At 41.8% G+C, this 26,576-nt stretch overlaps 3 protein-coding genes across 5 annotated transcripts; 2 read left to right on the top strand and 1 right to left on the bottom strand.

Moving 5' to 3' along the window:
* The first annotated feature begins 1,954 nt into the window (after nt 1–1,954).
* caprin1b (cell cycle associated protein 1b) lies at nt 1,955–12,316 on the top strand. 2 transcript variants are annotated; one of them, XM_029522690.1, is made up of 18 exons: nt 1,955–2,089; nt 3,392–3,556; nt 3,692–3,754; nt 3,872–3,958; nt 4,058–4,296; nt 4,379–4,461; nt 7,013–7,204; nt 7,321–7,373; nt 7,452–7,535; nt 9,179–9,346; nt 9,420–9,528; nt 9,645–9,706; nt 9,803–9,895; nt 10,148–10,294; nt 10,758–10,911; nt 11,059–11,235; nt 11,555–11,661; nt 11,759–12,316. In XM_029522690.1, exons 2-18 carry the CDS (start codon nt 3,392–3,394, stop codon nt 11,843–11,845), a joined length of 2,070 nt encoding a protein of 689 aa, XP_029378550.1. In that variant the 5' UTR covers nt 1,955–2,089; the 3' UTR covers nt 11,846–12,316. The 2 variants fall into 2 exon arrangements, with proteins under 2 accessions (XP_029378550.1, XP_029378549.1); XM_029522689.1 differs by having other exon boundaries at nt 11,056–11,235.
* A 1,481-nt stretch (nt 12,317–13,797) lies between these two features.
* On the top strand, nt 13,798–21,976 carry nat10 (N-acetyltransferase 10). The gene is made up of 29 exons (XM_029523305.1): nt 13,798–13,900; nt 14,060–14,180; nt 14,264–14,355; nt 14,433–14,604; nt 14,766–14,888; nt 14,975–15,036; nt 15,144–15,258; nt 15,602–15,709; nt 15,840–15,973; nt 16,071–16,164; nt 16,251–16,349; nt 16,582–16,718; nt 17,136–17,260; nt 17,357–17,507; nt 18,049–18,145; nt 18,228–18,344; nt 18,562–18,663; nt 18,746–18,820; nt 18,902–19,018; nt 19,162–19,295; nt 19,380–19,428; nt 19,528–19,624; nt 19,709–19,816; nt 19,898–20,070; nt 20,170–20,289; nt 20,403–20,501; nt 20,705–20,778; nt 20,880–20,960; nt 21,047–21,976. The coding sequence occupies exons 2-29, from the start codon at nt 14,067–14,069 to the stop codon at nt 21,189–21,191; spliced, it is 3,114 nt and encodes a 1,037-aa protein (XP_029379165.1). The 5' UTR covers nt 13,798–13,900; nt 14,060–14,066; the 3' UTR covers nt 21,192–21,976.
* Nucleotides 20,336–26,462, bottom strand: mapda (N6-Methyl-AMP deaminase). Of its 2 annotated transcripts, XM_029523306.1 has the most exons (10): nt 26,325–26,462; nt 26,074–26,204; nt 23,770–23,830; nt 23,585–23,672; nt 23,174–23,255; nt 22,958–23,084; nt 22,522–22,602; nt 22,293–22,431; nt 22,107–22,207; nt 20,336–21,778 (listed from the first exon to the last, which is right to left on the bottom strand). In XM_029523306.1, the coding sequence occupies exons 1-10, from the start codon at nt 26,367–26,369 to the stop codon at nt 21,587–21,589; spliced, it is 1,047 nt and encodes a 348-aa protein (XP_029379166.1). In that variant the 5' UTR covers nt 26,370–26,462; the 3' UTR covers nt 20,336–21,586. The 2 variants fall into 2 exon arrangements, with proteins under 2 accessions (XP_029379166.1, XP_029379167.1); XM_029523307.1 differs by lacking the exon at nt 22,522–22,602.
* Between the last annotated feature and the right edge of the window lie 114 nt (nt 26,463–26,576).

The raw sequence follows: 26,576 nt of genomic DNA, 5'->3' as shown, positions 1-26,576 counted from the left end.
AGGGTGTAAAGGTCAGGGCTCAGATGAGGAACCACCCTGATATTCCTTTCAAAAATGGCTGGTGTTCCGTGTTGTTTGATTTAAACACACCAGTCAGAGGAAGTGAGTCACTTGTTGAAAGGGAGCTTCACTTACCCTTGGGATCCTCCCATAATCAGTATTATCCCTAAAAGAAAACACTTTCAGTGGAACAGTGCAATCAAAAAGCTTTGCAGCCATGTTAACTGCTTCCTGTATTTGGCAAAACAAAAGAAAGCTGGTTTCACATTCTTTGGGGCCAATCATCAGTTTGCTCCCTCATGCAAACTGTGGTCAAGGGTGAAGTAAAACTGTTTCACATGTATAAGCTATACAAAACGTATTAGAAAAAGTTTGATGCTAAAACTGTCCAGAAGTATTTGTACTGAGTTTGCCATTTATTTGAATAATTTGTATTATTACACTGTGTTCTTATTTTTTTATTTTCTCAGATAGCATGTTAAATTGGGTTTGTCAAGTCGGCTTAGTTCAGAATGTGTGGATTTTTAAAGATGATTTTTTTTTTTTTTCTTCAGCCTCAGCTCCTCTGGGTGTTGTTGACCAAACTGCTGAACTTTACTGCCACCTGTTGATGTAAATTTCAAAAGCATGCTTGAAGCCCCCTCATCTTGTTATTTATTGGTGGGTTGCAACCTATTATTATGGTGCAGGTAACGCCGCCCACTATGGAGCGTGGACCAGAATGTATGTGTTTGCTTGGATGCTTGTTATTTCATACTGTGTGTTATTAAGTCTGAGTTTGTTACTAACCTCAAGATGGTCAAAATATTCTCCACCTTGGTGCTCCTCTGTCTTTGTAAGACCTACTTCTCTCTTCTCTTCTTCTTCTATTTTATGAAGGTGTTGGCCTTTTAATTAATGTAAACAGCTGCTAGCAGCATGATCACTGGAAACAGGCTGGTTTTCATATATCTGAAACTGTCCTATTACTAAGTGTTTGCAAGCATCGCTTAATATTAGACATAGTAATGTAATCAATTCACCATAAAGTTTTCATGTTTTATTCTAAAATCAGAAGTGTAAATATACTGCAGTCATGAACTTTTGACTTAAGACAATAGAATGGTAGACAGATTGACATGTTCCTAATGTGAACAATAGATTAGGAAATAAATCTATAAAATTGTTTTGGTGTTAGATAGAGTTTTTTTATACAACACTTTTAGGCATTGTTATTATTATCGCATTACAAATTTTAATATATGTAAGTTTAACTTAAAGTTTAAAAAAAAAAAAAAAAAAAAAAGGATATTCAGGACAGACTTTTGGCATTTTTTGAGGAAGACTGGGCAAAGATACAATGTTCAGAAAAGAACATTTTATTTCCTTTCAACAATTGTTTTTAACTATCTGAACATTTCCATTGAATTATGTAATCTGTGGCAATTATGAAGATGGTGTAAATATTTAAGAATTAGCTAAAGCTTTCCCGGTGTTTTCAGGGAAAAAACTTGTCCCTCTACTTTATGTTTGCTTCAGTGGGACCCTCAAATCAAGTCAACTTATTCCATTAAAACATAGTCTCATGATGTGTGGTGTTGTGAAAATAGGGTGAACCAACACATGGCAGTGTCTCCAGCTGCAGGGACAGCTGCCTGTTGTCACTGAGTCAGGTTCAGTGATGGAGAAAGCATAACCTAATCAAAGCTAATGATTGTGCAGATTTTCTGCCAAGAGGCTGTACACCACTCTGCCTAACCACAAAGAACAACTTTACAAATTTTGATTCCGGAAAGATTCATCACCGATTGAACAGTTGGGTCGAAACTTTTTTAGTCAACGTGGTACATGTTTTGTTATTATATAGATGATTTACTGAGATTTGTTTGGTATTTTATAGAGACAGGCGTATCCTCGACAGCTATAAACGGACCTCCGCCTTTATAAAGAGTTTCTCCGTCTTTCGAACCGTCTCAGTTGTCGGTGAGGCCGGCGGGGCGGATCCCACACTAGAGTCAAAGAGAAAATAAAGCAACACAACAACAATAACAACTTGGCCGTTTCACACATTTCGCTAGCAAGCTCCCCCGTGGATACTTAAAACATCAAGGTGGGTGAGTCGGGAGTCTCGTCGCCGAGGGCTGAGGCTCCCGGCCGGCTGCTGGCTAGCACGCCGCGCTGGCTGGAGCTAGCAGTGTGCGAGGATGCTAGCTCGGTGGCCGTGCTAACGGACAGGGCCGTTTACCAAACACCGGGAGGTGACCGCGGTGCCGGTAAACACTGGGCCAGAGGCGCCAGCCGAGGGCACAGCCACGCAGCCACTGTTAGAGAGGGCATATGTTGGTATGGGCAGAAGGCAGGGTGTAAAAATGTCTCCTCCGCAGATGGTGTGGACTAAAGTTAGCCAGCTGCTATGATGAAATGCTTGGATCTCTTTACCGGTACATCTGTTATGTCTCAGCCTCAGTTTAAAACTCAGTTAATAACCCGTTTACATGGTGCTAAATTGATAACGCATCAATGCACTCATCTGCCTGAGCTGCTAAATCCCACCTTTTCGTTATTCCATGTTTGTTACGTTGTTGTACGTTTGACAGGGCAAGTCAATCTTTCTGTGGCATTTGAGATTAGTAATATCAACTGGGCTCTTTCAGGACTGAAACGAATGGATCGTTTTTGTCCTTGATTGAATGGTCAACTATTTACTGTATTAATTGTGGGACATGAAGAAAGAATGTCCGTCACATTAGAGCGCAGGGTGATGCCTAATGGCCTGTTTGTTAACCAACATGCAGTAACCTCAAAATACCAAATTCAGTGCAATACATGTTGAAAGAAAGCAGCAAATTGACACAGTTAAAGCCGTGGAAGCATCAAGTTACTTGAATTTTTGCAAGTATTGAAATATCTTAGTGACTACGGATGCAATCGTTCCATTAATATCCACTGTAAATTGCAATCTGATCTACCAAAGCCATGTAGTCTGAAAATTAGTCAGCAGCAATTTTGTTACATGAATATAACACTGCACATAACACTGCAGTCTTTTCTCTCCAGATGCAAACATGTTATATATTCCTATCAGTATCAGCCAAAAACCATGCTCAGATTTTAAATCAGCATGAAAATTATTGGAACAATTTTTAAGTGAGGTAACATGAGGACAGAGATTGCTGTAGCACTTAAAGCTGAGTCAGGGGCCTGCTGTGCATATGTTATGTATTAGGGCATTGACAAATAGACTCTCTTCACACATACCAATCTGGTGCATCTGATTAATGCATCTTTAATATTTCCTGACTGATAACAGACCAAATGCTTAATCTAATTTGAGAAAACAATTGGAAGAATATAAAGAGGCAGACTCGTCCTTTATTGGCATTGAATGTTAACCTTTCATACTTCTTTGTAGATGCCCTCAGCGATGAATGCGAACAGGACAGTGCAGTCTGCCAGCCCAGATGTGGGATCCGCTCCAGGGTCGATGGGCAATTTACCACTTGGTGGACAGTCTGAAGTATTGAAGCAAGTGCTTTGTGTTATTGACAAGAAAGTCCGCAACATGGAGAAGAAAAAGGTGGAGACTTTTTGACAGCCATTTTTCGAGCTCTTTCATGAAAACAACATTTAATGCATCTCTCACTCAAAGGCAACAAGAATTTAAACTCTTAATGTGTTATATCTTTCCTATTTTTTGGATGATTATTCACAGAGCAAATTGGATGATTATCAAGTCAGGAAGGATAAAGGCGAGCGACTCAATCAGGACCAGCTGGTGGGTACACTGAAGCTTTCACAACTTTGTACATCAACACAAATGTTCTTTTAATTTTTAGAAAGCTTTTACAGCTTAGCAATGTCTTGAATGTCAATTTCTTCTTTATATCATTAGGAGGCTCTCTCTAAATATCAGGAAGTCATGAATAACTTGGAGTTTGCCCGAGAGTTGCAGAAGACATTTATCACACTAGGACAAGATGTAAGGCTCACTCTGGTTTTCTGGTTTGTTTTATCAGAGCAGTGTCAGTCCTAACTGGTAGAAACTCAGAATTATATCACTCATTTTTATTTTCATCAGATCCAAAAGGTGGTGAAGAAATCTGCGCGGCGGGAGCAACTACAGCGGGAGGAGGCGGAGCAGAGGAGGCTGAAGACAATTTTGGAGCTGCAGTTTCTCTTAGACCGGCTGGGAGATGACATGGTGCGGCAGGACCTGAGGCAAGGAGTCAGCGGCTCACCACTGCTGACAGATGCAGACCTCGCAGCTTTTGATGAGTTCTACAAATTAGTGGGGCCTGACCGTGACCAAAACATCAGGTTGGTCTAGGACATCACAGTTTGCAAAAGACTCCTCTCTTTCTTCATTTACTCAAAGTGAAACTTATCTCTGTTCTCACAGGTTGGCTGACCAGTATGAAGAAGCATCCGTGCATCTCTGGGACCTGCTGGAAGGGAAGGACAAGGCTGTGGTTGGAACAACATGTAAGCAGCAGCACCCAATATTCATTTGGAGACTTTGAGTTATTACTGAAAGTATAGAAAGCCTAAAGAGATTCATCAGTAGACTGAATAGTTGTGGAACAGAAATTCATTTTAAGGATTTATCACAGGTGTTCCAAAATGGTGATGACAGCTTATTAAATTAATTGGATTGTTGGATGGGCATAAAAAATCCCCTATCAATTTTATTAACTTTTTTCCCAATTATCAATCAATAGACAGAGAAAATATTTCTGCTATGCAGTTTAAACGAACAAGAGAATAATTATTCCAGACAAACCACCTATATTAAAGGCTCTGTTGGTGGTGAAAATTGTTGCCAGAGCATTTTATCATATGATCGATGACATGGCAAGCTCTTTATCAAATGCTGGGCGCAAGTAGATTTTTACATACGTTTGACTTATGTAATCTACATAGATATAGTAAAAGTTTGGAACAGTGCTTTGTGAGAAAATAATGTAGGCTATTAACCAGTCTTAATATGCTAATGTAGCATGTGTATTGTGTTTTGTTAATGCAGCATGTGCTGTGATGTGAATAATCAGGGCTTGGGTATATCGGCGTAGTGCATTCTCAGCGGTCTGGCCTCGGGACTTGCACTGCTGCATTCTGCTCGGGGCTAAGCGCTATGGGCTTATCCTGACTCAGCAAAGGGGCAGGGTGCCAGTGGCCCTGTTGCCTGTGGTTCCACTGGTCAGATCTCTGGAGCCACATTAGAATACTGGTGACCCAGTTCACTGTTGTGACACCAGCAACCCTTTCACCTCAGTAAGGCTCTCTTATTTAGTAACTCATAGTGATATTTATGCAGACAGCAGTAGACTTGTTGGCCAAAGGCACAAGGCAATGAAGGAAATAACAGCAATCTACTTGGCGTGAAGAGCCAAATTTTTAAATTAACTATCCTAAGGGATTTTTTTTTTTTTTGCATTCTCTCGTAAATTACAGGTTGTGATTGTAATAGTACCATCTAACGTAATCCATCACCGTTTTAAGAACATTAAGACACTATCAGGCTGATTGTTGATGTTGCTGTAAATTTCAGTTCGCCCATAGACTGCTGTGTCATGATTAACTAAGGACTTTTTCTTTTATACGTATCATTATTGTTCAGTTATTAATGCTGATTATTGTAGAGAAATATGAACATTGTAAATAAAATATCCAAGTTTCATTTAAATTTTCTTATTCAAATTTAGTCAGTTAAGAGGAAACGTTTTCTGACTTCGATTTCCACTTTTCCAATCTGACTGTCTCAACTTCTTAAATTAGTAAAAAAATATCTCCTCTGGTCATCCAGATCTGATCAAGGATATCTCATATTTGTGGTTTGTGTCCTTCCCCCCCATTTTACTTACATTTATAAATGTCATTTCCGTGGAAAAGTTGCAAAGTAGTTATGAGCTCTTATTGAAGATGCTATCTTCGCTTGTGAAACTAGTTTATTTGTTCTGCAAGCAAAGTTTGTGAAATCTATGTTCAACAGCTGTCAACATTACACCACCATGACTAATCTGCTCCCAGATACTTACTACAGCTCACAAAAAATTTCTTTGCTCATTGCTTACTTGGTACAGATTAGGGATGCAACAGTGTAGTTTTCCCACGGTTCGGTATGCATCACAGTTTTTGGGCCATGGTAAAGGTGCAGTTTTGATATCTTAATATAAAACTAACCCTACTCACTAGAAAAGGCAATGTTTTTCATGTAAAAATAATTAAAAGTAAGCACAGATATAGTCAAACTACTTTATCATAAAAATGTAACACCCTTCCATAAAAAACAGAGCAAAATTCAATGAAAAATAAAAGGCAAAAATAATTGTAGCCGCCATGATTAGAAACTACTTAATTGTTACAAATAGAATATCAGAATAGCAAAGATGTAGTCAAACCACAAAATGTCTCATAAAAAGGGAGCGCTTATCTGACTTGCTCTTTATCAAAAAGAGGCAATGTCAAATAGAGTGTAGTATCTAATAAAATTAAAACAACATTTCAGCCCACTCATAGAAACAACTTAATTGCTACAAATAAAATTACCAATGTAAACATGACATTAAGTGCAGCATCAATTCAAAACAGTTAAACTGCAAAGTAATGCTTGCACACCGTGCTTTGTTTGACTGTCATTTTTCCATTGTCATCGCAGTTGACACTAAATCCAAAATGATCCCACACCACAGACTTGTAAATGGTCGGGGCCTCTCCAAATTTTCTTTTTACTGAGTCCCGTTCACTCGCCATTTTTGCCCAAGGTTTAATCTCCGCTCTCTTTTCCAGTATTTGCATGCAAAGCGCTGATTGGCTCCTGGGAAATTCAGGGACTTCTGATTGATTTTGAAGGCAGCGTGAACAGAGCGGTGCTGCTCGCTCTAGCTTTGTGACGGGCCGAAACTTTTTGTTTCGAACCGAACAGGATGTATTGAAAATATTGAATATTGTTGCATCCCTAGTACAGATCATGGCTGAATGTCTATTTCATTACTTACCTTTCTAATAAAATGCTTACTTTGTCTTTTCCTGCTAGACAAGGCACTGAGAGAGACTCTGGACCAGGTTTTGCTGAGCGGATACTTTGACCAGGTTCCGTTGCACCAAAATGGAGTGTGTGAGGAAGAAGAGGAGGAAGAACCAGCAGCAGTGGCAGTGGCGGCGGCGGCAGCAGCAGCAGCAGCAGCAGCAGAATCATCAGAAGCAGAAGAGCAAACTGTTGACCCAGGTCCAGACTATTCTCTGAAGTCATTCTGCAGTGTACTTGGATACTTTTAAAAAGCTGACATAATCAATTAATGAAGAGATCAGCGTTTCAGTCTCTAAATATTTTTCTCTTCACAGAAACCGAAATAATTGAGGAGTTTGCAGAGCCCATCGCAGTTGAAACAACAGAGGTGAGGTGAATGCTCCTATCACAAATAGGGTCTGGGGACTGAGTTGCATTATTTTGACATTTGTTTTGTCCCTTCCAGTTTGTAAATAGACAGTTCATTCCAGACGGCACATACAGTGGTAGTGAGAAGGAGCAGGGGGATGAGTGGGCCACAGAAACAGAGGTATGTTTTGTTTTTGTTTGTCATTTTTATTAATAATTTGCTGAAATATTTTTAATTACACATTCTACATTCTAAAAACAAGCTTTCCTGAAATTAACTCTAATTATTTTTGATATTCCAGATTTTAGCTGTCTGAATGTATGTTAAAATTTGGCATGACTTGTAGGACTTTGTCATGTGATCAGTGTGTAACTTCATGCACAATTTGTCAATGACTGTAGTATATTTCCAGCATGTATCCAGAATGTCATTTTCAGCTGATATTGGATCATGTCAAATATTTTTACCACTGTAAATGCCCCCACACCATTTTACTGATGACTTGCTTCCAGTGTTGTCATTCATGGTATGTTCAGGCTGGTTTTGCAATATTCAGGTTACATATGTCAGTGCATTAAACCAGTTTTAGTTTTTCAGCAATTTCCATTATGATAGTGACAGAGATGTCATAGGATCACTGTGATAGAGGCAGACACACAGTCACAAATCTGATGAAGCCATGGTGTCTGCACACCTTTGTGTTGTGCACACAGTGCAGCTTGCCATAGATGCAGTCTAAAAAATCAAGTTAGGTGAAACATTTTTATAGGCACTATACTTTCTATCAGAAAGAGGCTTCCCTTACCCTCAAAATAGCCTCAGTTTTTTTTTTCTTTTTCTAAGCTCCATATTCATGCTGCCAATCTCTTGATCAATCACATCTCAGAAGTGTTTTATTACTTTTGCTTTGTGGCATGGTGTATTAGCATTTTGGAAGTAGCATGTTAATGGTCAACTGTGGCCAAAAAGGGATCAAAATATGACTCATTGGTATCAAGAGCCCCAGACCGTGCCAAGAAATGTCCCCACACCACCACCAGTGGTCCAGCTTGATCTGTTAACAGAAGCCATATTGGGTCCATTAATTTATATTCTTGATGCCAAAATCTGACCCAGGTGCCTGTGTGACTCAGCAGAAATCCAGTTTAGCACATGTCTTTACAAGTTTCAGCTGTCCAGTTTTAGTGAGCCTCATTCAGATCAGTCAAAAACAGATTTGTAGCTCATGCGCCTCTGCTCACCACAGTTAAAGATTAATGCTCTAATTAGCATGGCCTCTCTGCCAGTAGCAACCTTTAAAACCTGAGGAAAGTCTGGCTCCAACAATCATGGCGTCGTTAAAGTCCCTTAGATGTTTTGATGTTTTACTCTTATTCTAGACTGAATCTGTAGGATTTCATGTCAGCTGATGAACTGATTGAATAAATTCATGAATAAGCAGGTGCCTCTGGTGCTTTGGTGGTGTTCAATATGTAAAAGAAGATATTTCTCGAATGAAGGCTTTGTTTGAGCGCCACTCGTTTATGGTACAGTCTGTGCTGATGGTTTGCTTTGACTCGTTGACATTTTAGTTTTGTGCAGGAAGGTTCCTCAGTCAGACTGGTCTGATTACTCACTTCTGCAAGTATAATTTCACACTCTAAAAGGTGCACACAAAATATAGCTGATGATACATTTTTAGTAATCAGCTTTTTTGTTTCACTTAAACTGTAACCTGAATATAAACCCACAGCTATTATATAATATCTGCTGCTCATTTCTTGTCCTTTTGTTTCTGTATGTCCATCATTGACCTTTTCTTCCCTGTTTCCTTGCACTCTCAGGCAGTTAGTGTGATGCAGCAGCCTGTGCAGCCTGCAGCTCCCCCTGTTGCCCTGGACACCCATCCCATGAACTTAGCCTCTCCTGTGCCACCCACTGACCCCTTGGTCAGGAAGCAAGTGGTGCAGGACTTAATGGCACAGATGCAGGGAACGTACAACTTCATGCAGGTGAGGACTAGGTGCTTGGATTGACTGTTGATTATTGGTTTTATTTTGATACTGATCACCTGTCGGTTCCCAGGACTCCATGCTGGAGTTTGACGGACAGCCTATTGACCCAGCTATTGTATCAGCACAACCCATGAAACCTGCTCAGAACATGGACTTGCCACAGATGGTGTGTCCTCCCGGTGGGTTTTGTAACAGCAAACTCAATACGGATGTCATTGGATGTGGAAATAATACAAGTGAAAGTTTACTATGGGAATTCTTGTGTACTGAAAGTGCAATACTCAAATCTTCTTAGTTCACCCGGAAACCCGGCTATCGCAACCCAACAATGTTCCTGTCCAACCTGAGCCCACACAAGTAAGTAACCAAATATAATATGCTTTAATGCATTACACACCAATTAAAAATATTAAAATGGAAAACATGTTTAATTTCTGCTCTTCTTCTTTTCAGGTCCCCATCGTCTCCCCAACACCGCCCCCAATGTATCAGACCTCACACACGCCAGATCCTCGACCCTCAACAGAATCTATCGACCCCATTCAGGTAAATTATTGTTGTCTTGTTTTTAGTTTTTGGAGCCATTTCCAAGTGAATTTTTTATTTTTTTTAATCGCCCCAACCAAGAATTTAGTTGTTTGAAAAATCTTCAATCATTTTATATTTATATTTATATACACACACACACACACACACACATATATATATTCTTGTAACTCTAATTCCTGATGCCTTCAAATCACTTTCAAACTACTATATTAATCCAGCAATTTGTGTTTTGTCTCTGTTCTTCAACAGACCTCAATGTCCTTGTCGTCAGAGCAGCCTCCCCCATCTGCAGCACTCCCTCCTGCCTCTCAGACACAGGTTTTCCAGCCTGTTTCCAAAGCTCCTCACAGCAGTGGCATCAATGTCAATGCAGCACCATTCCAGTCAATGCAGACAGTAAGACTGTGATGACACGAATACACCAACTGAACAGTAATTCCAAACAAAATTTTTACAAAATTTTGGAGACCAGAACTCAGATGGTAAAATAGGTTGGCTGTGTTTAAACTGCCAGCGTTTGGTTGTGGGTTTGACCTACCATCCTGATACTGCTGATATAGGTTGCATCAGCAGGGGCAGCAGGCCTAAACGTGCAGGTGAGCTTAAACACAACAAAAACCTCTATTAAAACTTTGATCAAGGTCAAAGACAGTTATTGGACTTTGTGTCAAAAACGGAATGCATTAATGACTGCTTGTGCTTGTGGAGTTCTAAAGTGCCCTCTCAACATGTTGCAGTTGTAAGGCGTTGTAGTTGTGTAGCTACAGCCAGGAAAGAGTAATGGACTTTACTCCTAATGAGCCTGTGACCTTTCCTCTGATTTTGGATTCACCACAATGTGGCCCTTGTTTACCCTCAGGTGTTCAACCTCAATGCCCCAGTACCGCCAGCTAATGAGACAGAAGCCTTGAATCAGGCCAGCCAATATCAGAACAGCTACAACCAGGCCTTCAGCAGCCAGTCACAGCATTCTGTGGAGCAGACGGACATGCAGTCAGAACAGCTGCAGTCTGGTAGGCAGGCTTTTTCTATTCTTAATTTACTTAGTGGATTGATTGTGCAGCACTTGTCTTCCTGAGATTACATTCCAGTATGTTCACCAGTGACTGGAGATTGACTTGAATCTGTTTTGGTGCCACCAACCCCATGTATTTTAGTAGTTGGTGCCTTCCATTCCCAAGACCAGTCAGGAGGCCATCAGCAGCCTTCTCAGCAGGGCCCAGGCTTCAGTAGGCAGCCTCAAGCCTTCTACAATAGCAGAGGCATGTCTCGGGGGGGGCCCCGCAATGCCAGGGGCATGATCAATGGCTACAGGGGCTCATCAAATGGATTCAGAGGTAAGATCATCATCTACAGCTGCAAGTCAAACAACTGTCACTTGAGCCCGTTTCAGACAAAGAATGTGTAACATTGCTGACTTCAAATATTTATTAAAGCATTTGCTTTTCCTCAATGTGACTTGTTCTATTATAAAAGTGTTGGGGCAACATTAGCAGGTGCGACTTGACATAAGTGACTTGTGAACTTGTTGACATGTAAAAATACCAATGTATTATGTCCAGTGATAGGTTGCCCATTCGACAGGTTCTCAGAAATCAGATATAATTTAATTGAAGTCCATATCAGTCTTGTAAAGTGGAATATTGTTGTTTCCAGGTGGCTATGATGGTTATCGTCCTCCTTTCGCCAACACTCCAAACTCGGGCTATGGACAGACTCAGTTCAACACACCTCGGGATTACTCAAATGGGAATTATCAGAGGGTATGACAGATTGCTCAGACCTCACACTAGCTGTGTTTAGTTGATGTTTGTTCTCCATCACAGTATTTTCTAAAATGTCTCTTTCCTGTTGCTCAAGGATGGTTACCAACAGAACTACAAGCGTGGAGCTGGTCAGGGACCCAGAGGAGTATCAAGAGGCAGCACTCAGGCAATGCGATCCTGAAAAGGCCTTTCATTATGACTGTGACTGATTAATTTGCACCACACTGAAAATTCAAAATTCAAGAATGAATGCATTTGCCCCAGCTCACTCGTTTTCTATTCGTTTTTCTCATCAGTGGTATTTCTTCTGTCTCTTCAATCAAAGCAATGCCTGCTTTGATATTTGCAAATATTAAATCATTAAAATCTAAAACACAAGGTAAGCTGTAAATCCCATCATTGATTTACACATGCCAGGTGTTACAATATTCCTGTAAACTTGAAAGATTTCATAAGTTATTTTTTGTATAAAAATCGCAGCTGCCACTGCTGGTCCAATCCTTGGGAGTTTATTCCCTTTATCAGTTCTGTTCTGTCATTTTGGTTCTTTAAAAAAAAAAAAAAGCGTTTTATGTTCAATGAGCTCCCGTTTCCTTGTTTGTAAATTGATGTTGCTTCAAGAGTTTCAATAAAGTTGTGTTGCATACCCACGGTTCTGCCTTGAGTTATTGCTGTAAAGCTGAGGTGTGTTTAACTCTCAAAGGAAACTGCAAACTATGCAAACTGTGCAATGCAGCAATCGGTTTTCTTTCTTTCTTTTTTTTTTTTTTCTTCTTTTTTTTAATTACACTAACTTTAGCGGAATATTTTATGGAAGAATGTAACATCTTTTTGTTTTTCACAGTACGTTTTGAGATTGTCCTCCAAGCGTGTTAGATGTGGCTGGATAAACTTCCTAGGTGGCCCATGGGCAAGCAATTGTCTTTGCATGTTGAATGGATTCCACGTGTACATTACATTAGATTTTTATTCCCCTCTGGTTTCAGCTCAAATGTTATCAGTTAAACTCAGTATTCGCAGGTTTTGCTGATATGTCACTTTCCTATGATATTAAGTACCCTTTGCTTTTCGTTAGGGTTGGAATTAAAGAAAAAAAAAAAAGCTGAAGCAGTTAAAATTTCTCTGAAAGGAAGTAATTATACACTGAACATTTAGTCAACTTCAACTGCCCTGTATCCCCGTTCTCATGACCACATTATCTCATGTTTGTTTGTTTGGGCTTTTTTGTAACCATTATTGACCACCATAAATGACTTCGTGCACTATGGCATCATTTAATTCACTTGTCTGTACCAATAAAACGACATGATTACATTTTATATTTGGCTGGTCAACGTTAAAGTCACTGTGACATAACGCTCTGTAAACACGGACGTTTTATTTGGACATCTATGAGCATGGGTAAAGGCGACAACTCTGGAAGGGCAGATTACTTTGTAGGTTTCTTTAATGGCCCTTAAATAGTTGTCTGAAAAGCAGCTTCCAAAGACTTCCATTTATATGTTTGCATGGGCCACAGACAGGTAGGTGCTCCCGTTGGGGGACATTTATTCCCCTCACCTTGTCTCCCAGGGAGATAGTAATATTGGGAATATTAATCCTGGGCCACAGGGGAAATGAAACTCTCACCATCATCACCATTAATAACATCGACAAGGCTCAGCAATAGATAGATTTCTATGGGGTTCGTTAAAGAACGAAGCTGTGTGTATTACTATCGGTGAATAAACTGCATTACTTTGTCCATTCGGCGGCCCCGAACTCATCGATTGATTATAAAATAATTGTATCGTTACAAAAATAGTATTTATAATAATAATAATTATATTATAATGGTTAACTTTTCTTTTATACGGCACTTTTCAAAACAAAGTTACAAAGTGTTTTACAGTAGAAGCTTTTGAATAAAGACAACAGCACAAATAGCAATAAATAAAATGATTATAAAAAGAGTCAGGTGAAACAGAGCGTTGTGAAAATGTGAAAAGGCGTTTTCAATTGCATGTCGATGGAGGAATCTGTTGATCAACTGGTTGTTCTCTGCCTGACAAACTAAACTGAGGGCAAAAGCTCCATGCATTAGACTGTCGCACAGGTTTGACGTCATCGCTGGGGTCCTGCATGAACGTGTGTCTCCACGTGAGGGTATCAACAGCGTGATGGCTGAGAAGTAACTTGAGCTCTGGCCTTGCTGAATTTTTATCGGGATCAAACTACAGCCAGTCTGTTTCAGGAGGTAACCCGCAGGCCTTTACACCAGCTGGGTTTTTTTTTTTTTTTTGGGGGGGGGGGGTTGTTTTAGCTCCAGGATCATTTCCGGCCGGCCTCTCCTCTCTGTTATCTCTGTTTGGGTCCCCCCCCCCGTTAACGCTGTCCTCTCTTTGGTTCCTCGCAGGAACACGATGGCGACAGTTCGCAAGAAGGTGGACAACCGGATCCGAGTCCAGATCGAGAATGGAGTCTCCCTAAAGCATCGCACCATGTTTGTGGTGGTGGGCGATCGTGGCAGAGATCAGGTAGTCCGTCTCTCCCCTCTGTGTCTATTAAAATGTCCCGAGCGAGTGTGTAACACTGAGACTCCAACCTGTGTCTGATCCAGGTCGTGATCCTGCACCACATGTTGTCCAAAGCCACGGTCAGAGCCCGGCCCTCGGTGCTCTGGTGCTACAAGAAAGACCTGGGCTTCAGCAGGTGAGCCTCAGCTCCAGCTGCCGTCGGGGACTTTCGCGTTTGTTTGAGGTTTGATTTTTGTCATGTGTCCAAAACAGTAATCGCAAGAAGCGCATGAGACAGCTCCAGAAGAAGATCAAGACGGGCACCCTGAACCTGAACCAGGACGACCCGTTCGAGCTGTTCATCGCTGCCACCAACATCCGCTACTGTTACTACAACGAGACGCACAAGATCCTGGGGAACACCTACGGCATGTGTGTCTTACAGGTGAGACGGTTTTTGAGACCAGGGAGGGAAATGTTCACTGTTCCTCTGAGATCTCAACCTTTGTTTGACGTTCAGCTGACAGTTCAAGTTCCTATGAAGCTGCCTGATCAGTATGTCAGCTGTTTTTTTTTTTGTTTTGTTTTTTTTTTTCTTTTATTCAGGATTTTGAAGCTCTCACTCCCAACCTGCTGGCCAGAACCATTGAGACTGTTGAAGGAGGTGGGATAGTGGTCATACTGCTGAGGACAATGAACTCCCTCAAGCAGCTCTACACTATGACCATGGTGAGTCTGCATGTTTTAAACCCAAACATGTCAGGTCCCCTGGTTTTCAGTCAGATGACTCAGGACTGCTGTCTTGTTTTCTCCAGGACGTACACTCTCGATACAGGACGGAGGCTCATCAGGATGTTGTGGGACGGTTCAATGAGAGGTATCAACAGTTAGGGTTTTTTTTTTTTTTTGTTTTTTTTAATTTGGGATGTTTGTGGTTAGCGTGATGACAGTTTTACATTATTATTTTTGCTCTGTGACTCCCAGGTTCATCCTGTCTCTTGCATCCTGTAAAACCTGCGTCGTCATTGATGACCAACTGAACATCCTCCCGATTTCCAGCCATATGGCAAACATCAAGCCAGTTCCTCCAAAGACTCAGGTGCCTTTTTGATCAGAGTGAAACAAGTTCATTGGATAGCAAATAATTCAATAATTTTAGCAGTGTTTTTTTGATTGTTTGTTTTTTTTTTTTGGTTTTGTTTTTTTTTTACCCACTTTTTTACCCACTTACCCACTTTACACACATCCAGTGTGATTATGTCTAATTTTCCTCTCTTTTATATTGTTGTAAATTAAATATCATTGGATTTTGAAGCTTTTGTCAACCAAAACAGTCAACTTCTAGAAGTTGTTGTGATGTCATGACTTGATATTGAGTGTTTTGAAAAGGGCCAGAGCTTGCTTGCTTCCTATTTCACAACAAGTTGTCCTGCCCCCTTCAGGAAGATGGCTTGTCACCACAGGAACAGGAGCTGAGGGATCTGAAGGAGTCCCTTCAGGATACTCAGCCTGTGGGAGCGTTGGTGGATTCTTGCAGGACCTTGGACCAGGTCAGGACACGTTTATGACTCCAGTATGATATAAAACAATTTGAGTTCTTTGGTGTGGAAGACCTTTCACATCATCCCTGAAGGACGGTGGGTCCCATTTGTCATTTTGAAGGCTTGTCCTGTCCGCTAGGCCAAGGCAGTGCTGAAATTTATTGAAGCAACCTCAGAGAAGACCCTGAGGAGCACCGTGGCTCTGACCGCTGCCCGTGGGCGAGGCAAGTCTGCAGCTCTGGGACTGGCTGTCGCTGGAGCTGTGGCTTTTGGGTACAGATTAGTTTTTATCATTTTCTAGCATGTCATCAGTTTTTCCCAATATACTTTATCAACACACAGACAACTGTTGCGCTACCTTTTCTTACAGCTACTCCAATATATTTGTAACCTCACCGAGCCCAGACAACCTCCACACCATGTTTGAGTTCATCTTCAAAGGATTTGATGCTTTGCAGTATCAGGTGGGCCTGAGCATCTCCTCTGTATTAAAGAGACAATGATGATGCTGTAAAGAAAACCCCTTTAAAATCCTCTCTTACACTCGTAGGAGCATCTTGACTATGAAATCATCCAGTCTTTGAATCCGGAGTTCAACAAAGCAGTGGTGCGAGTGAATATCTTCAAAGAGCATCGTCAAACAATCCAGGTACGTTTACTTTTACCAATTATGCAGATACTTTTGACAAATGCAAACTATAAGTGAGGGAAAGAACTAAAGCTTCAGTGCTGTAGAAGTATGAAGTTTTAAATCTATTCAGTCTGGTGTTAGATGGTTAGGAGAGGAGTTGTCTCGCGTATAGAAAGTGGCACCGCTATTCAAAGGACATTTGCTAAATGAGACCAGAGAGCTCTGACCTTCCTGTTCCTGTGACCGACAGTACATCCACCCAGGTGATGCAGTGAAACTGGGCCAGGCTGAACTGCTGGTCATTGACGAGGCTGCAGCCATCCCTCTCCCTTTGGTGAAGAACCTGCTTGGACCTTATCTTGTTTTCATGGCCTCCACCATCAATGGGTCAGTAACAAACTTGGATGATTTATATACAACTAAATAGCAAGTTGTATGGATTTACTTACAAATTAAATAAAGGATATATGTGGTGATTATGTGTCAGACTGCAACAAATGTTTATTTTTTTATGGTCGACTAATTGGTCGATTACTTTCTCAATAAATTGTAAGATGCTTAAAATGCCGAAACTTTGACATTTTATGCATCAAGAAATTGCTTGTTTTGTTTGACTATCATCTAAAATTTAAATGACAGTCAAATTTTGATTGTAAATTCTGAAGATATAAAAAAAACATCTATTTCAGTTTATCTGCTGAAAATAATAAATACTCAGTTAATACTTCTCAAAATAGTTAATGTCCTGTTGCTCAATACAATTTTTAAAAGTTTCAGCTCGAATTGTATTTCCTGTTTCTGCAGGTACGAAGGCACCGGCCGTTCCCTTTCCCTCAAACTGATCCAGCAGTTGAGGCAGCAGAGTGCAGACAGCCAGCAGAGCACGACAGCAGAGAACAGGACCACCAACACAGCCAGACTAGCAGCAGGTAAGCGCTGCTGGTCGGTGTTTGATTGTGTAAGTGTGCGTGTTCATTGTGTCTTTATCCTCTGACTCAATGCTTCCGAATTATTACCCTGCACAGCTCGCTCTCTTCACGAGGTTTCTCTGCACGAGTCCATTCGTTACGCTCCTGGAGATGCTGTGGAGAAGTGGTTGAACGACCTGCTGTGTCTGGACTGTCTCAGCATTCCCAGGCTCATTTCCGGCTGCCCACTTCCACAGACCTGTGACCTGTATCCTTAAAAGCCTTGGGCAAGTCGCAAGTCAAATTTAATGTTTAGAAGGTATTAAATAGATCTAAATAATACATTTAATTTGTTGTGACATTTAAGTACACACAAGCCCTTAACGGAGGGCTGAAGTAGATTTAAGAAGCTAGAAGCAGAGAATGACTCATTGAAGTTAAAATTTGACTTAATAATTCTGATTTGTGATGAGTCTTTGACCAAAAGGTATTAAGACGTTTACACAAGTCCAAAGTACAGTTAGGCGTTTTTCAAATGATAAATCTCTGCACCAACAGAAGTCACATTTCCACTTTTCATTCTTTAATAAGAGCTTGAGAATGTTTGTTCGCCTTTTCTTAAATGTATTTTGTGGCCCACAGCCAGAACCATTTAGCTAAATTAATTTAGCACTTCATCACGTCTTCGCTGAGTTGAATCTCAGATAAATTCAGTAATAATCTGAATTGCAGCATATTTGTCAGGAATGTATCTGCAGGTATACACACAGTCCTTCAGCCCGTAGTTGTCCTGAAGCCACACTGTCCAGATATTATGTAAACAGGGACACGCTGTTCTGTTACCACAAGGCATCTGAGGCCTTCCTGCAGAGGTTGATGGCTCTCTATGTGGCATCACACTACAAGGTGAGATTCAGATTTATTCATTCTCTCCTACATATGTCATTTATGTGTTTATTTGCTGGCTCATTGCTTCTTCTGGCTGCAGAATTCCCCGAACGACCTGCAAATGTTGTCCGACGCTCCGGCCCATCACCTCTTCTGCCTCCTGCCGCCTGTTCCTCCTACGCAGAACTCACTACCCGAGGTGCTGGCTGTGGTGCAGGTAAGACACTCATTACTGTCGTGCATTTGAAAACAAAAAAAGGCAGAGTAGGAAATAAAATCAGGTTATTCTCCCAAAATGTTTGAAAGCTTCACTTTTTACGTATGGCATTTACAGTCTATTTTAAATTGCATTTCATCTGCCATTTCTTTATTTCTGCCATTATACAGTTTTCGACTTGACAGATTCATGCATTTGTTGGTTTGTGGTCCCTTAGGTGTGTCTGGAGGGAGAAATATCTCGGCAGTCTATCCTCAACAGTTTGTCCAGAGGGAAGAAGGCATCTGGTGATCTCATTCCCTGGACCGTCTCAGAACAAGTACATACCGTCTCAACACTTCTGAGACAATCTTTATAGCTCACATTTCCAAAATATGAATCTATTGCTTATGCCTTTGCAGTTCCAAGACCCAGGGTTCGGCAGTCTCTCTGGAGGCAGAGTGGTGCGAATAGCTGTCAATCCAGACTACCAAGGGGTAAGATGGTGAAAAGGGCTGACTTTTCAAGCGTTTAAATGAATGTGCATGTTTATAATTGGGCCTCCTTCTGTCCAACAGATGGGTTATGGCTCCAGAGCTCTTCAGCTGCTGCAGATGTACTATGAGGGCAAGTTTCCCACATTGGATGAGAGCGCACACTCAAACCACAATGAAATCACCTCCGTCAGCAGTGAGGTAATGCAATTAAAGCCATGAAATGTACTTGGCAACATCTGAGAAAGATTCATTCACCACATGATGTGCGAAATGTAATTGGAGATTAAAGCAGGAAAAATTAAAACACACGCATCTGTGCCGAAAACACTATTGGTGTCCAGGCTGTCAGTCTCCTGGAGGAGGTTATCACACCACGGAAAGAGCTCCCGCCTCTGCTGCTGAAACTGAGTGAGAGAAGAGCGGAGAGGCTGGACTACCTGGGAGTTTCCTATGGCCTCACTGCACAACTGCTCAAGTGAGTGTCACTAACCAAAGAGAGGGGAGATGGGTGGTAATGCTTTTGAAGATTTAATTTAAATCAATCGTGTGTATTTGGCAGGTTCTGGAAAAAAGCAGGTTATACTCCAGTCTACTTAAGACAAACCCCTGTAAGTACTCATAAAAAGGTAGACTTTTAATCTACTGTATCGTACTGTTGACACATGCTGTAATCTTTGGTGCCCATGTGTGTGTTTGGTTACATCCAGAATGACCTGACAGGAGAGCATTCTTGTGTGATGCTTAAGGAGTTGAATACAGATGAAGGCCCAGAGCAGAGCCAGTGGCTGTCTGCCTTCTGGAAAGGTGAACCTGGCTGCACTGCCTCAGGAGATCCGCTTCGTATTAAAACTTATCACACTCGTCCTGAACATTCTGTTCTTTCTTCAGATTTCCGCCGGCGCTTCCTGTCCCTCCTCTCCTACCAGTTCAGCAGTTTCCATCCGAGCCTGGCGCTCAATATTCTGCAAAATAAGAAGTCCAAGGAGGAGATGAGCAGTAAGGCCCTTCTGCCTGCACACTGATCAGATCTCCTCAGTGTCTCACAGTCCTGATCTGACTTCTTTCTGGTCTCTACAGTTCTCAGTAGCTCCCAACTAAGTGCGCATTTCAGCCCTTATGACCTAAAACGCCTGGAGTTGTATTCAAGGAGCATGGTCGATTACCACCTCATCATGGACCTGATCCCAACTGTGGCACGCATGTTCTTCCTCAAGCAGCTAGGAGACATCTCGATCTCAGCAGCACAGTGTGTGAGTGACGCTGCTGGTTTGAAACCCCAGTTTTCCGTTTGCCACGATCACATTTAACTCTTTGTAGATGTTGATTGGCTGTTAACTGTTCCTGTGTAGGCGCTTCTGCTTGGTATAGGGTTGCAGCACAAGTCAGTGAATGACCTTGAGAAGGAAATCGACCTCCCCAGCTCACAGCTCATGGGCCTTTTCAACCGACTCATCCGTAAATTTGTGCAAGTCAGTGGAATAAATGATGATGTTATCTTGATATTTCTTTTTTTCCATTTATTGTACAACATAATCACCTGCAATAACTTTAATACTTCCTGTTCACACATTTACCTTCCTAGGCCTTCACCAGCATCCAGGAGAAAGCAATTGAGGCAGAGATGGTAACCGCTAAAGATTTTGACGTAGAGCCAACAGCTAAAAGCCTAAATGATGATCTGGTAGGTGGTATCTCAGCACTCAGCTATGCAAAAACAATCAAATGTCAAAAAAGCTATTAATAGAAATTTCTGATCATAATGTGATCTTATATATAATAATGCTATTTCAAAATTACTAGAAGATAAATTAACTAAAATAGTGTGTTGCAGTCCAACATTTAAGAATGTTTGTTTTAAAAAAAAAGGGAAATTTTCATTAACAGAAGGAGGCAGCCAAGGAATTTGAGGAGCGACACAAGCAGGATGTAGAAAAAGTCAAGGACCTGGACTTGGAAGAGTGAGTTTAAAGTCAGGAGGGTGGTCATTATTAATCTGGGTGTTTTGTTTTTAAATCAGGGAAATGTTGACTGGATGTGCTACGATTCCTTCTGTTTACAGGTACAGGATCCGTGGCAATGATGAGGAGTGGGACCAGGTGTTGAAGAAAGCAGGGAACACAGCTATGGTCAGCATAAAGAGGTACAGTGATGTTCAGGATCTTAGGAAAGATTTAGTTCTTGATTTTGTGGTTGGTGTCTAAAAATGATTGCACTGATGTCCTACAGTGATAAGAAAAGGAAGCTGGATGGTGGAAATGTGAGCGCAAGCAACGGCGGTCCACAGCAAGGAAAAGTGAAAAAGAAGGAAATGCAACACGGAAAATTCAAAAAGAACAAGGACAAACATGGCAAATTTGGAAAGAGGGCGTGACCGTAGCACAATACCACATTGACATGACTGACTCTGAGCTGGAATTTAGAGAATCTTAAAGCTCGTGGATGGACTTGCAGATACTAAGGATCATCCATGGATTTTTTTTTTTTTTATTCCCCCCCCCCCATTTTCAATCCTTGACAATTTATTTGACTCAATCTTATCCATCTAATTTCTCATAAATTTTATCAAGGAGTGGGTTTGATTGATGATGTGCAGCAGAGCAAAGACAGTATATATCAGCAGAAAACCACACACTTCAGACATGGAAAATAAGTTTCATTTACTTGAACTTATTTTTCTGTTAATGATGATTTAGTTAAATAGTTCTACAAAGACTTAACGTATGTAAACCTGAGGTATGTGAGTAGTTTGAGGATCTGTTCAGTTGGTCACTGGAACAGCTGAGGCTGCAAATCAGTCCACTTCTGTCTGAGCTGCTGCTTCACTGTCTCCGGAGCGAAGATGCAATCTATGGCCTGCTGGGAGAGTTTCCACATGGCTGCATGACTGAGGCCAAACGTGGAAGCAGCCAGCTGATACTCCTGAGACAAGTCTGTACTGAAGACCCCCTTATCATCAGTCTGTAATGTGACAATAAAAATCATTAACTTTGTTTTCCTTTTAACGTTTTTGGCTCATGGCTCAAATGTCAAGTAATATTTCCAAGTGGTCAAAGGTCAACTGCACAGTGACATAATGTTCTGCACAAACAGGGATACAATTGCTTGGTGGTAATTCTAGCTTGTAGAAGTTTGTTTTTTGTTTTTTTTTAACTTTGTTCTGATTAAAATTTCTTGTCTGGGATTGGAACAGAGTATCATTATGTCGCTTGTTACCTAACATTAGTCCTAATTGAAACAGATGTAGAACCTTTCACAGATTCCAAGGTTTACAAAAAGGAAGACTTACACATATTACACTTGGATGTCCCAGCTGGTACCAGTATTTGAAGTGATGTTGGGAATAAGATGGCACCGTTTGGCCTTTAACATTTGACGTCAGGCAAAGCTCTACAAGGAAAGAGTAAGGAGATCTGAAGGCAAGTCAAAATACTGTAGGAACCACATAAGGAACCGCATTTCTTCTTTGTCTTACCTAACGGTATGCTGTTCTTTAGCACTTTGTCAACCAGATTTTGAGACCCACCCACTTCAGGATGCAAAAAGGTGCCATGACCAATCCTGTTGGGGGGAAGATTCAACAGCAAATCTGTCTCCTCCAGCTGCGATTGTACCTGCAATATTTTTGTTGTAATGTCATCGCACATGTGATCGACTTCACTGAAGTCATATTATTTAATTATAAAGAAACATGATGGTCATACTTCTGACAGGTGCAGTGACATCTTCAGTCCACAGTTCTTGGCTCTTTCTAGAGCTGGAAGGAGAGCTTTACCATTTCCCACCTTCGGATGAAAATTACATTGTCAAAATTACATGAATTCACAAGTCCAGTAATAGCACCTGGTTTGGCTGCATTAAACAAACTGCTAAAATAAGAATAAGAAAATGTTAAGTGTTAAATATGCCTTTGGAAAACACAGAGAGCTGACAGAAAAAAAATTCCTTATACAGTTACTTACAATCAACAAAAAATTCATAAAATACTCATCAAGTCAGGACTATCTACATCTTTGCCTCGATGTGAAGCGGTTCAGTCAAATTTGCTAAAGCTGAACTTTGACTCTAGTAATACGTCACATTAAGCATTAAACTCTTTGCTACTTTCCATCTCTGCAAACTTCAAGCTGGGTGACTGACCGTTGGATCTCCACTCAGGTCCAGTCCGACCACTAACCCATCAGAGGACAGCAGGAACTGCTCAGCCAGGGCCACTGTCTCCATGGCAACTTGTGTTCCATTCCTTCGGTCAATTGCCACCAGAAACCTTTAGAAACATCACAGACAAACATTACGTTTGCATGTTTCTGTATTTTTTTTTTCCTACCTTACAATGACAATATATGAGGCACTTACCTGACATCAATGTCCAGTCCCTCATCTTTGCACAGCTGAATCGCTCTGATCACAGTTTCAATATATCCCTTTTTTGTCAATCCTACAAAAAACATTTAGAACTTAAGTACCAACTAATAATTATTTCCATTACTGATTCACCTGCCAATTGTGTTCTTGATTGTTAGCTAATATCATTAAGTAGTGGGAAAAAGGCCCTATAGTTTCCCAAAAGCAAATTATATTTTGGATGTCTTTTTTCAATTAACTAAGAGCCAAAAATTCAAAGATGTTCCGTTTCCTGAAATGTATTACAAGGTAAAGCACCAAATCTGCTGGTGCAAGAAGCAGTTAATCCCTGATACAAAGACTAAAACAATTTTTCCATTATCAAACAATCAAAACATGAGGCTCTATGCTGTATGTCATTGCCTGTGTTTTTCTCCTCCCTCGGTGTACTTCTGAGCTCTAAATATTTAACAGAGTCAGCTGCAAACTCTCTGATTACATCTGTAGCCACCTGGAAAGAAAAAGAAAACATTTGTTGGCATTCTGGGCAAATAAATTGTTTTTCTTTTTTAAGAGCAACACTTAAGTCACAGACGGTCAGCACTCACCATCAGGATGTCCTCCTCCGTGTCCACCAGCTGATGGATGACCTTGAACACCTGAAAACACCTACGGACAAGAGCGCCATGTTGTTTTACAGATAGACTCACCTTCCAATTTAAAACAGATCATTTGCTTTATATTGACCAAACAGAGACGATCATCTACTTATTATTTGCTTGGCTGATTCAACTTGATTAAGTTCATTTAAATAAGGATGAATGCCATGAATCCTTAGTTTTAAATGTTTAAACTTTGATTTTAAGTTAAGTCAATTACTTTTTAGAATTGCTTTAGACAATAAAGGTGATAAAAAAAAATTATATATATATATATATAGTAAATCCTATGCAATCCCACCACAGGGTCCTCCATGGGGCCCCAGTAGGGGACTCCATAGTCCTACTGGGAGACTTCAATGCACGCGTGGGCAATGATGGAGAAACCTGGAGAGGGAGGAGGGACAGTCTCCCTGATCTGAACCCGAATGGTCTCTTGTTGCTGGACTTCTGTGTGGACTGGCCATAACAAACACCATGTTCGAGCATCAGGTACCAGAGCACCCTAGATCGATGATCAATTTTGTTATCATGGATCTTAGGCCGCATGTTTTGGACACTTGGGTGAAAAGAGGGGCTGAGCTGTCAACTGATCAGCATCTGGTGGTGAGTTGAGTCAAGTGGCGGGGGGAGCACCGTGTCCGGGAGGCCTTTAAGTCCCACCTCCAGTAGAGTTTTTTTCAACATCCCTGTGGAGGCTGGGGTCATTGAATTTGAGTGGTCAATGTTCAAATCCTCCATTGCCAAAGATGCAGCGGAGAGCCATGGCCTCAAGGTCCAGGGTGCCTCAAGGGGCGGTAACCCTCAGACACCGTGGTGCACACCGGTGGTCAGGGAAACCATCCGATATAAGTAGAAGACTTTCAGGGGTATGTTATATCAGGGGACTCCAGGGGCATTTGCAGGGTACCAGCGGGCCAGAAGGGCTGCGGCCTCGGCAGTCGCTGAGGCAAAGCAGAGAGTGTGGGAAAGGCTCAGAGAGGACGTGGAGAAGGACTTTCGATTGGCACCAAAGCTGTTCTTTAAGACTATCCGGCACCTCAGACAGGGAAAGCAGGGAACCATCCGAGCCATGTACAGTAAGGGCAGTTGCTGTTCTCGTTGCTGACCTCAAATGAGGAGATAGTTGGGCGGTGGAAGGAACGCTTTGGAGAACTCCTAAACCCGAGACAGAGCTCGGCAATTTCCCTGAAGGAAGTCATTGAGGTAGTCAAACAACTCCACAGTAGCAAAGCCCCAGGGATTGACAAGATCCGTCCTGAAGGCTCTGGGTGTTGAGGGGCTGTCATGGATGACACGCCTCTTCAACATTGCATTGGGGTCAGGGGCAGTGCCGACGGAGTGGCAGACCGGGGTGGTGGCCCCACTTTTTAAAAAAAGGGTACCAGAGGATTTGTGCCAACTGTAGAGGCATCACACTACTCAGCCACCCTGGGAAAGTTTACTCCAAGGTGCTGGAAAGGAGGGTCAGGCCGATTGTCGAACCTCTGATTGAAGAGGAACAATGCGGATGTCGTCCTGGTCGTGGAACAATGGACCAGCTCCTCACCCTTGCGAGGATCCTGGAGGGAGCCTGGGAGTAAGCCCAGCCAGTCTGCATGTGCTTTGTGGACCTGAAGAAGGCATACGAGCAGGTGCCCCGGGAGTTTCTGTGGGGGGTGCTGCGGGAGTATGGGGTGAAAGGGTCACCACCCCACATCCACTCTGGCCTGGGAACGCCTCGGGATCCCCCAGTCAGAGCTGGTCAATGTGGCTGGGGAAAGGAAAGTCTGGGGCTCCCTGCTGAAGTTGATACCCCCACGACCTGACCTCGGCTAACCGGACGAAGATGGATGGAAATGAATAAATCCAGAGATACAAGTTCAAATCAAATCAAATCAAATCTGATTTATTTGTATAGCGACAAATCATAACAAAATTACATCAAGGCACTTTACATATAGAGCAGGTCTAGACCAAACTCTATACATTTATTTAAAGAGACCCAACAGATCCCCCGATGAGCAAGCACTTGGCAACAGTGGCAAGGAAAAAGTTGAAAAAGTTGAAATACAAATCTGAATATGTAGTCATAAGTAAGATAAGTTATATGAAAGGTAGTAGAATATGAAATGAGATCAAGTGAGTAAAAGAGTAAAGCAAGAAACACCTTAAAAGAGCTAAACTGCCTGACTACAGAGTTGGGTTTGCTCTCTGCTGCTCAGGTTCAGTAACTGTGGCTGAAAATGAAAGCTCAGGATGAAGTGTACTCACTCGTCCAGCGTCCTCCGCTGGCCTTTGCCGATGGCCGTCATGCTGTGCTGGATGTTGAGATGCGGTTTCCGGCCGATGAGTCTGTCGATGGTCCGGACGCTGACGGAGCCGTTCAGGTGAGCGTGGAGTTCCTGGTGGCACGTTAGCATGTAGCATGTAGCATGAGTTAGCCGAGTTAGCTTCGCTCCAAACATCAAACCCTGATATCTCTGCCCTCCAAACATCTTCTCCCATCTCTCTGTCTGACTTACCACTTTGGGCAGCTGGCGGTAGAAGAGTTCGGCTTCACCGTCCATGGCAGAGGGAGACACGGAGAGCTGGCTGAGGGCTGATGTCGGAGTCCTGGGTCGTTTTCCGTCACATGCCGCTGACAGCCCTCCTGTTTTCAGTCCCCATTTCACCGATGCACCAACAATCAGTAAGTGCAACCAAGAAATGAGCCCCACCTCTTCAGTTGTCTCCCCTGTCGGTGTTCCGCTGCTTCAGCTGCCCCACAAATGTAA

This window comes from Echeneis naucrates, chromosome 16 (assembly GCF_900963305.1).
Source record: "Echeneis naucrates chromosome 16, fEcheNa1.1, whole genome shotgun sequence".
NCBI lineage: Eukaryota > Metazoa > Chordata > Actinopteri > Carangiformes > Echeneidae > Echeneis > Echeneis naucrates.
The sequence above is the reverse complement of the archived record's forward strand: the minus strand, read 5'-3'. Positions and strand labels throughout refer to the sequence as shown.

Bases quoted from the DNA above. Each gene is read 5' to 3' on its own strand.
- caprin1b (XM_029522689.1), top strand. From the start codon at position 3,392: ATGCCCTCAGCGATGAATGCGAACAGGACAGTGCAGTCTGCCAGCCCA. The intron at 9,347-9,419 runs GTGAGGACTAGG...GTCGGTTCCCAG, and splicing joins GAACGTACAACTTCATGCAG to GACTCCATGCTGGAGTTTGA. The intron at 10,912-11,055 runs GTAGGCAGGCTT...CATGTATTTTAG, and splicing joins GTCAGAACAGCTGCAGTCTG to TAGTTGGTGCCTTCCATTCC.
- mapda (XM_029523306.1), bottom strand. From the start codon at position 26,369: ATGGACGGTGAAGCCGAACTCTTCTACCGCCAGCTGCCCAAAGTG. The intron at 23,085-23,173 runs GTAAGTGCCTCA...ATGTTTCTAAAG, and splicing joins GGACTGGACATTGATGTCAG to GTTTCTGGTGGCAATTGACC. The intron at 22,208-22,292 runs GTAAGACAAAGA...CTTTCCTTGTAG, and splicing joins AAAGAACAGCATACCGTTAG to AGCTTTGCCTGACGTCAAAT.
- nat10 (XM_029523305.1), top strand. From the start codon at position 14,067: ATGGCGACAGTTCGCAAGAAGGTGGACAACCGGATCCGAGTCCAGATC. The intron at 15,974-16,070 runs GTACAGATTAGT...CTTTTCTTACAG, and splicing joins GCTGGAGCTGTGGCTTTTGG to CTACTCCAATATATTTGTAA. The intron at 19,296-19,379 runs GTGAGTGTCACT...TGTATTTGGCAG, and splicing joins CTCACTGCACAACTGCTCAA to GTTCTGGAAAAAAGCAGGTT.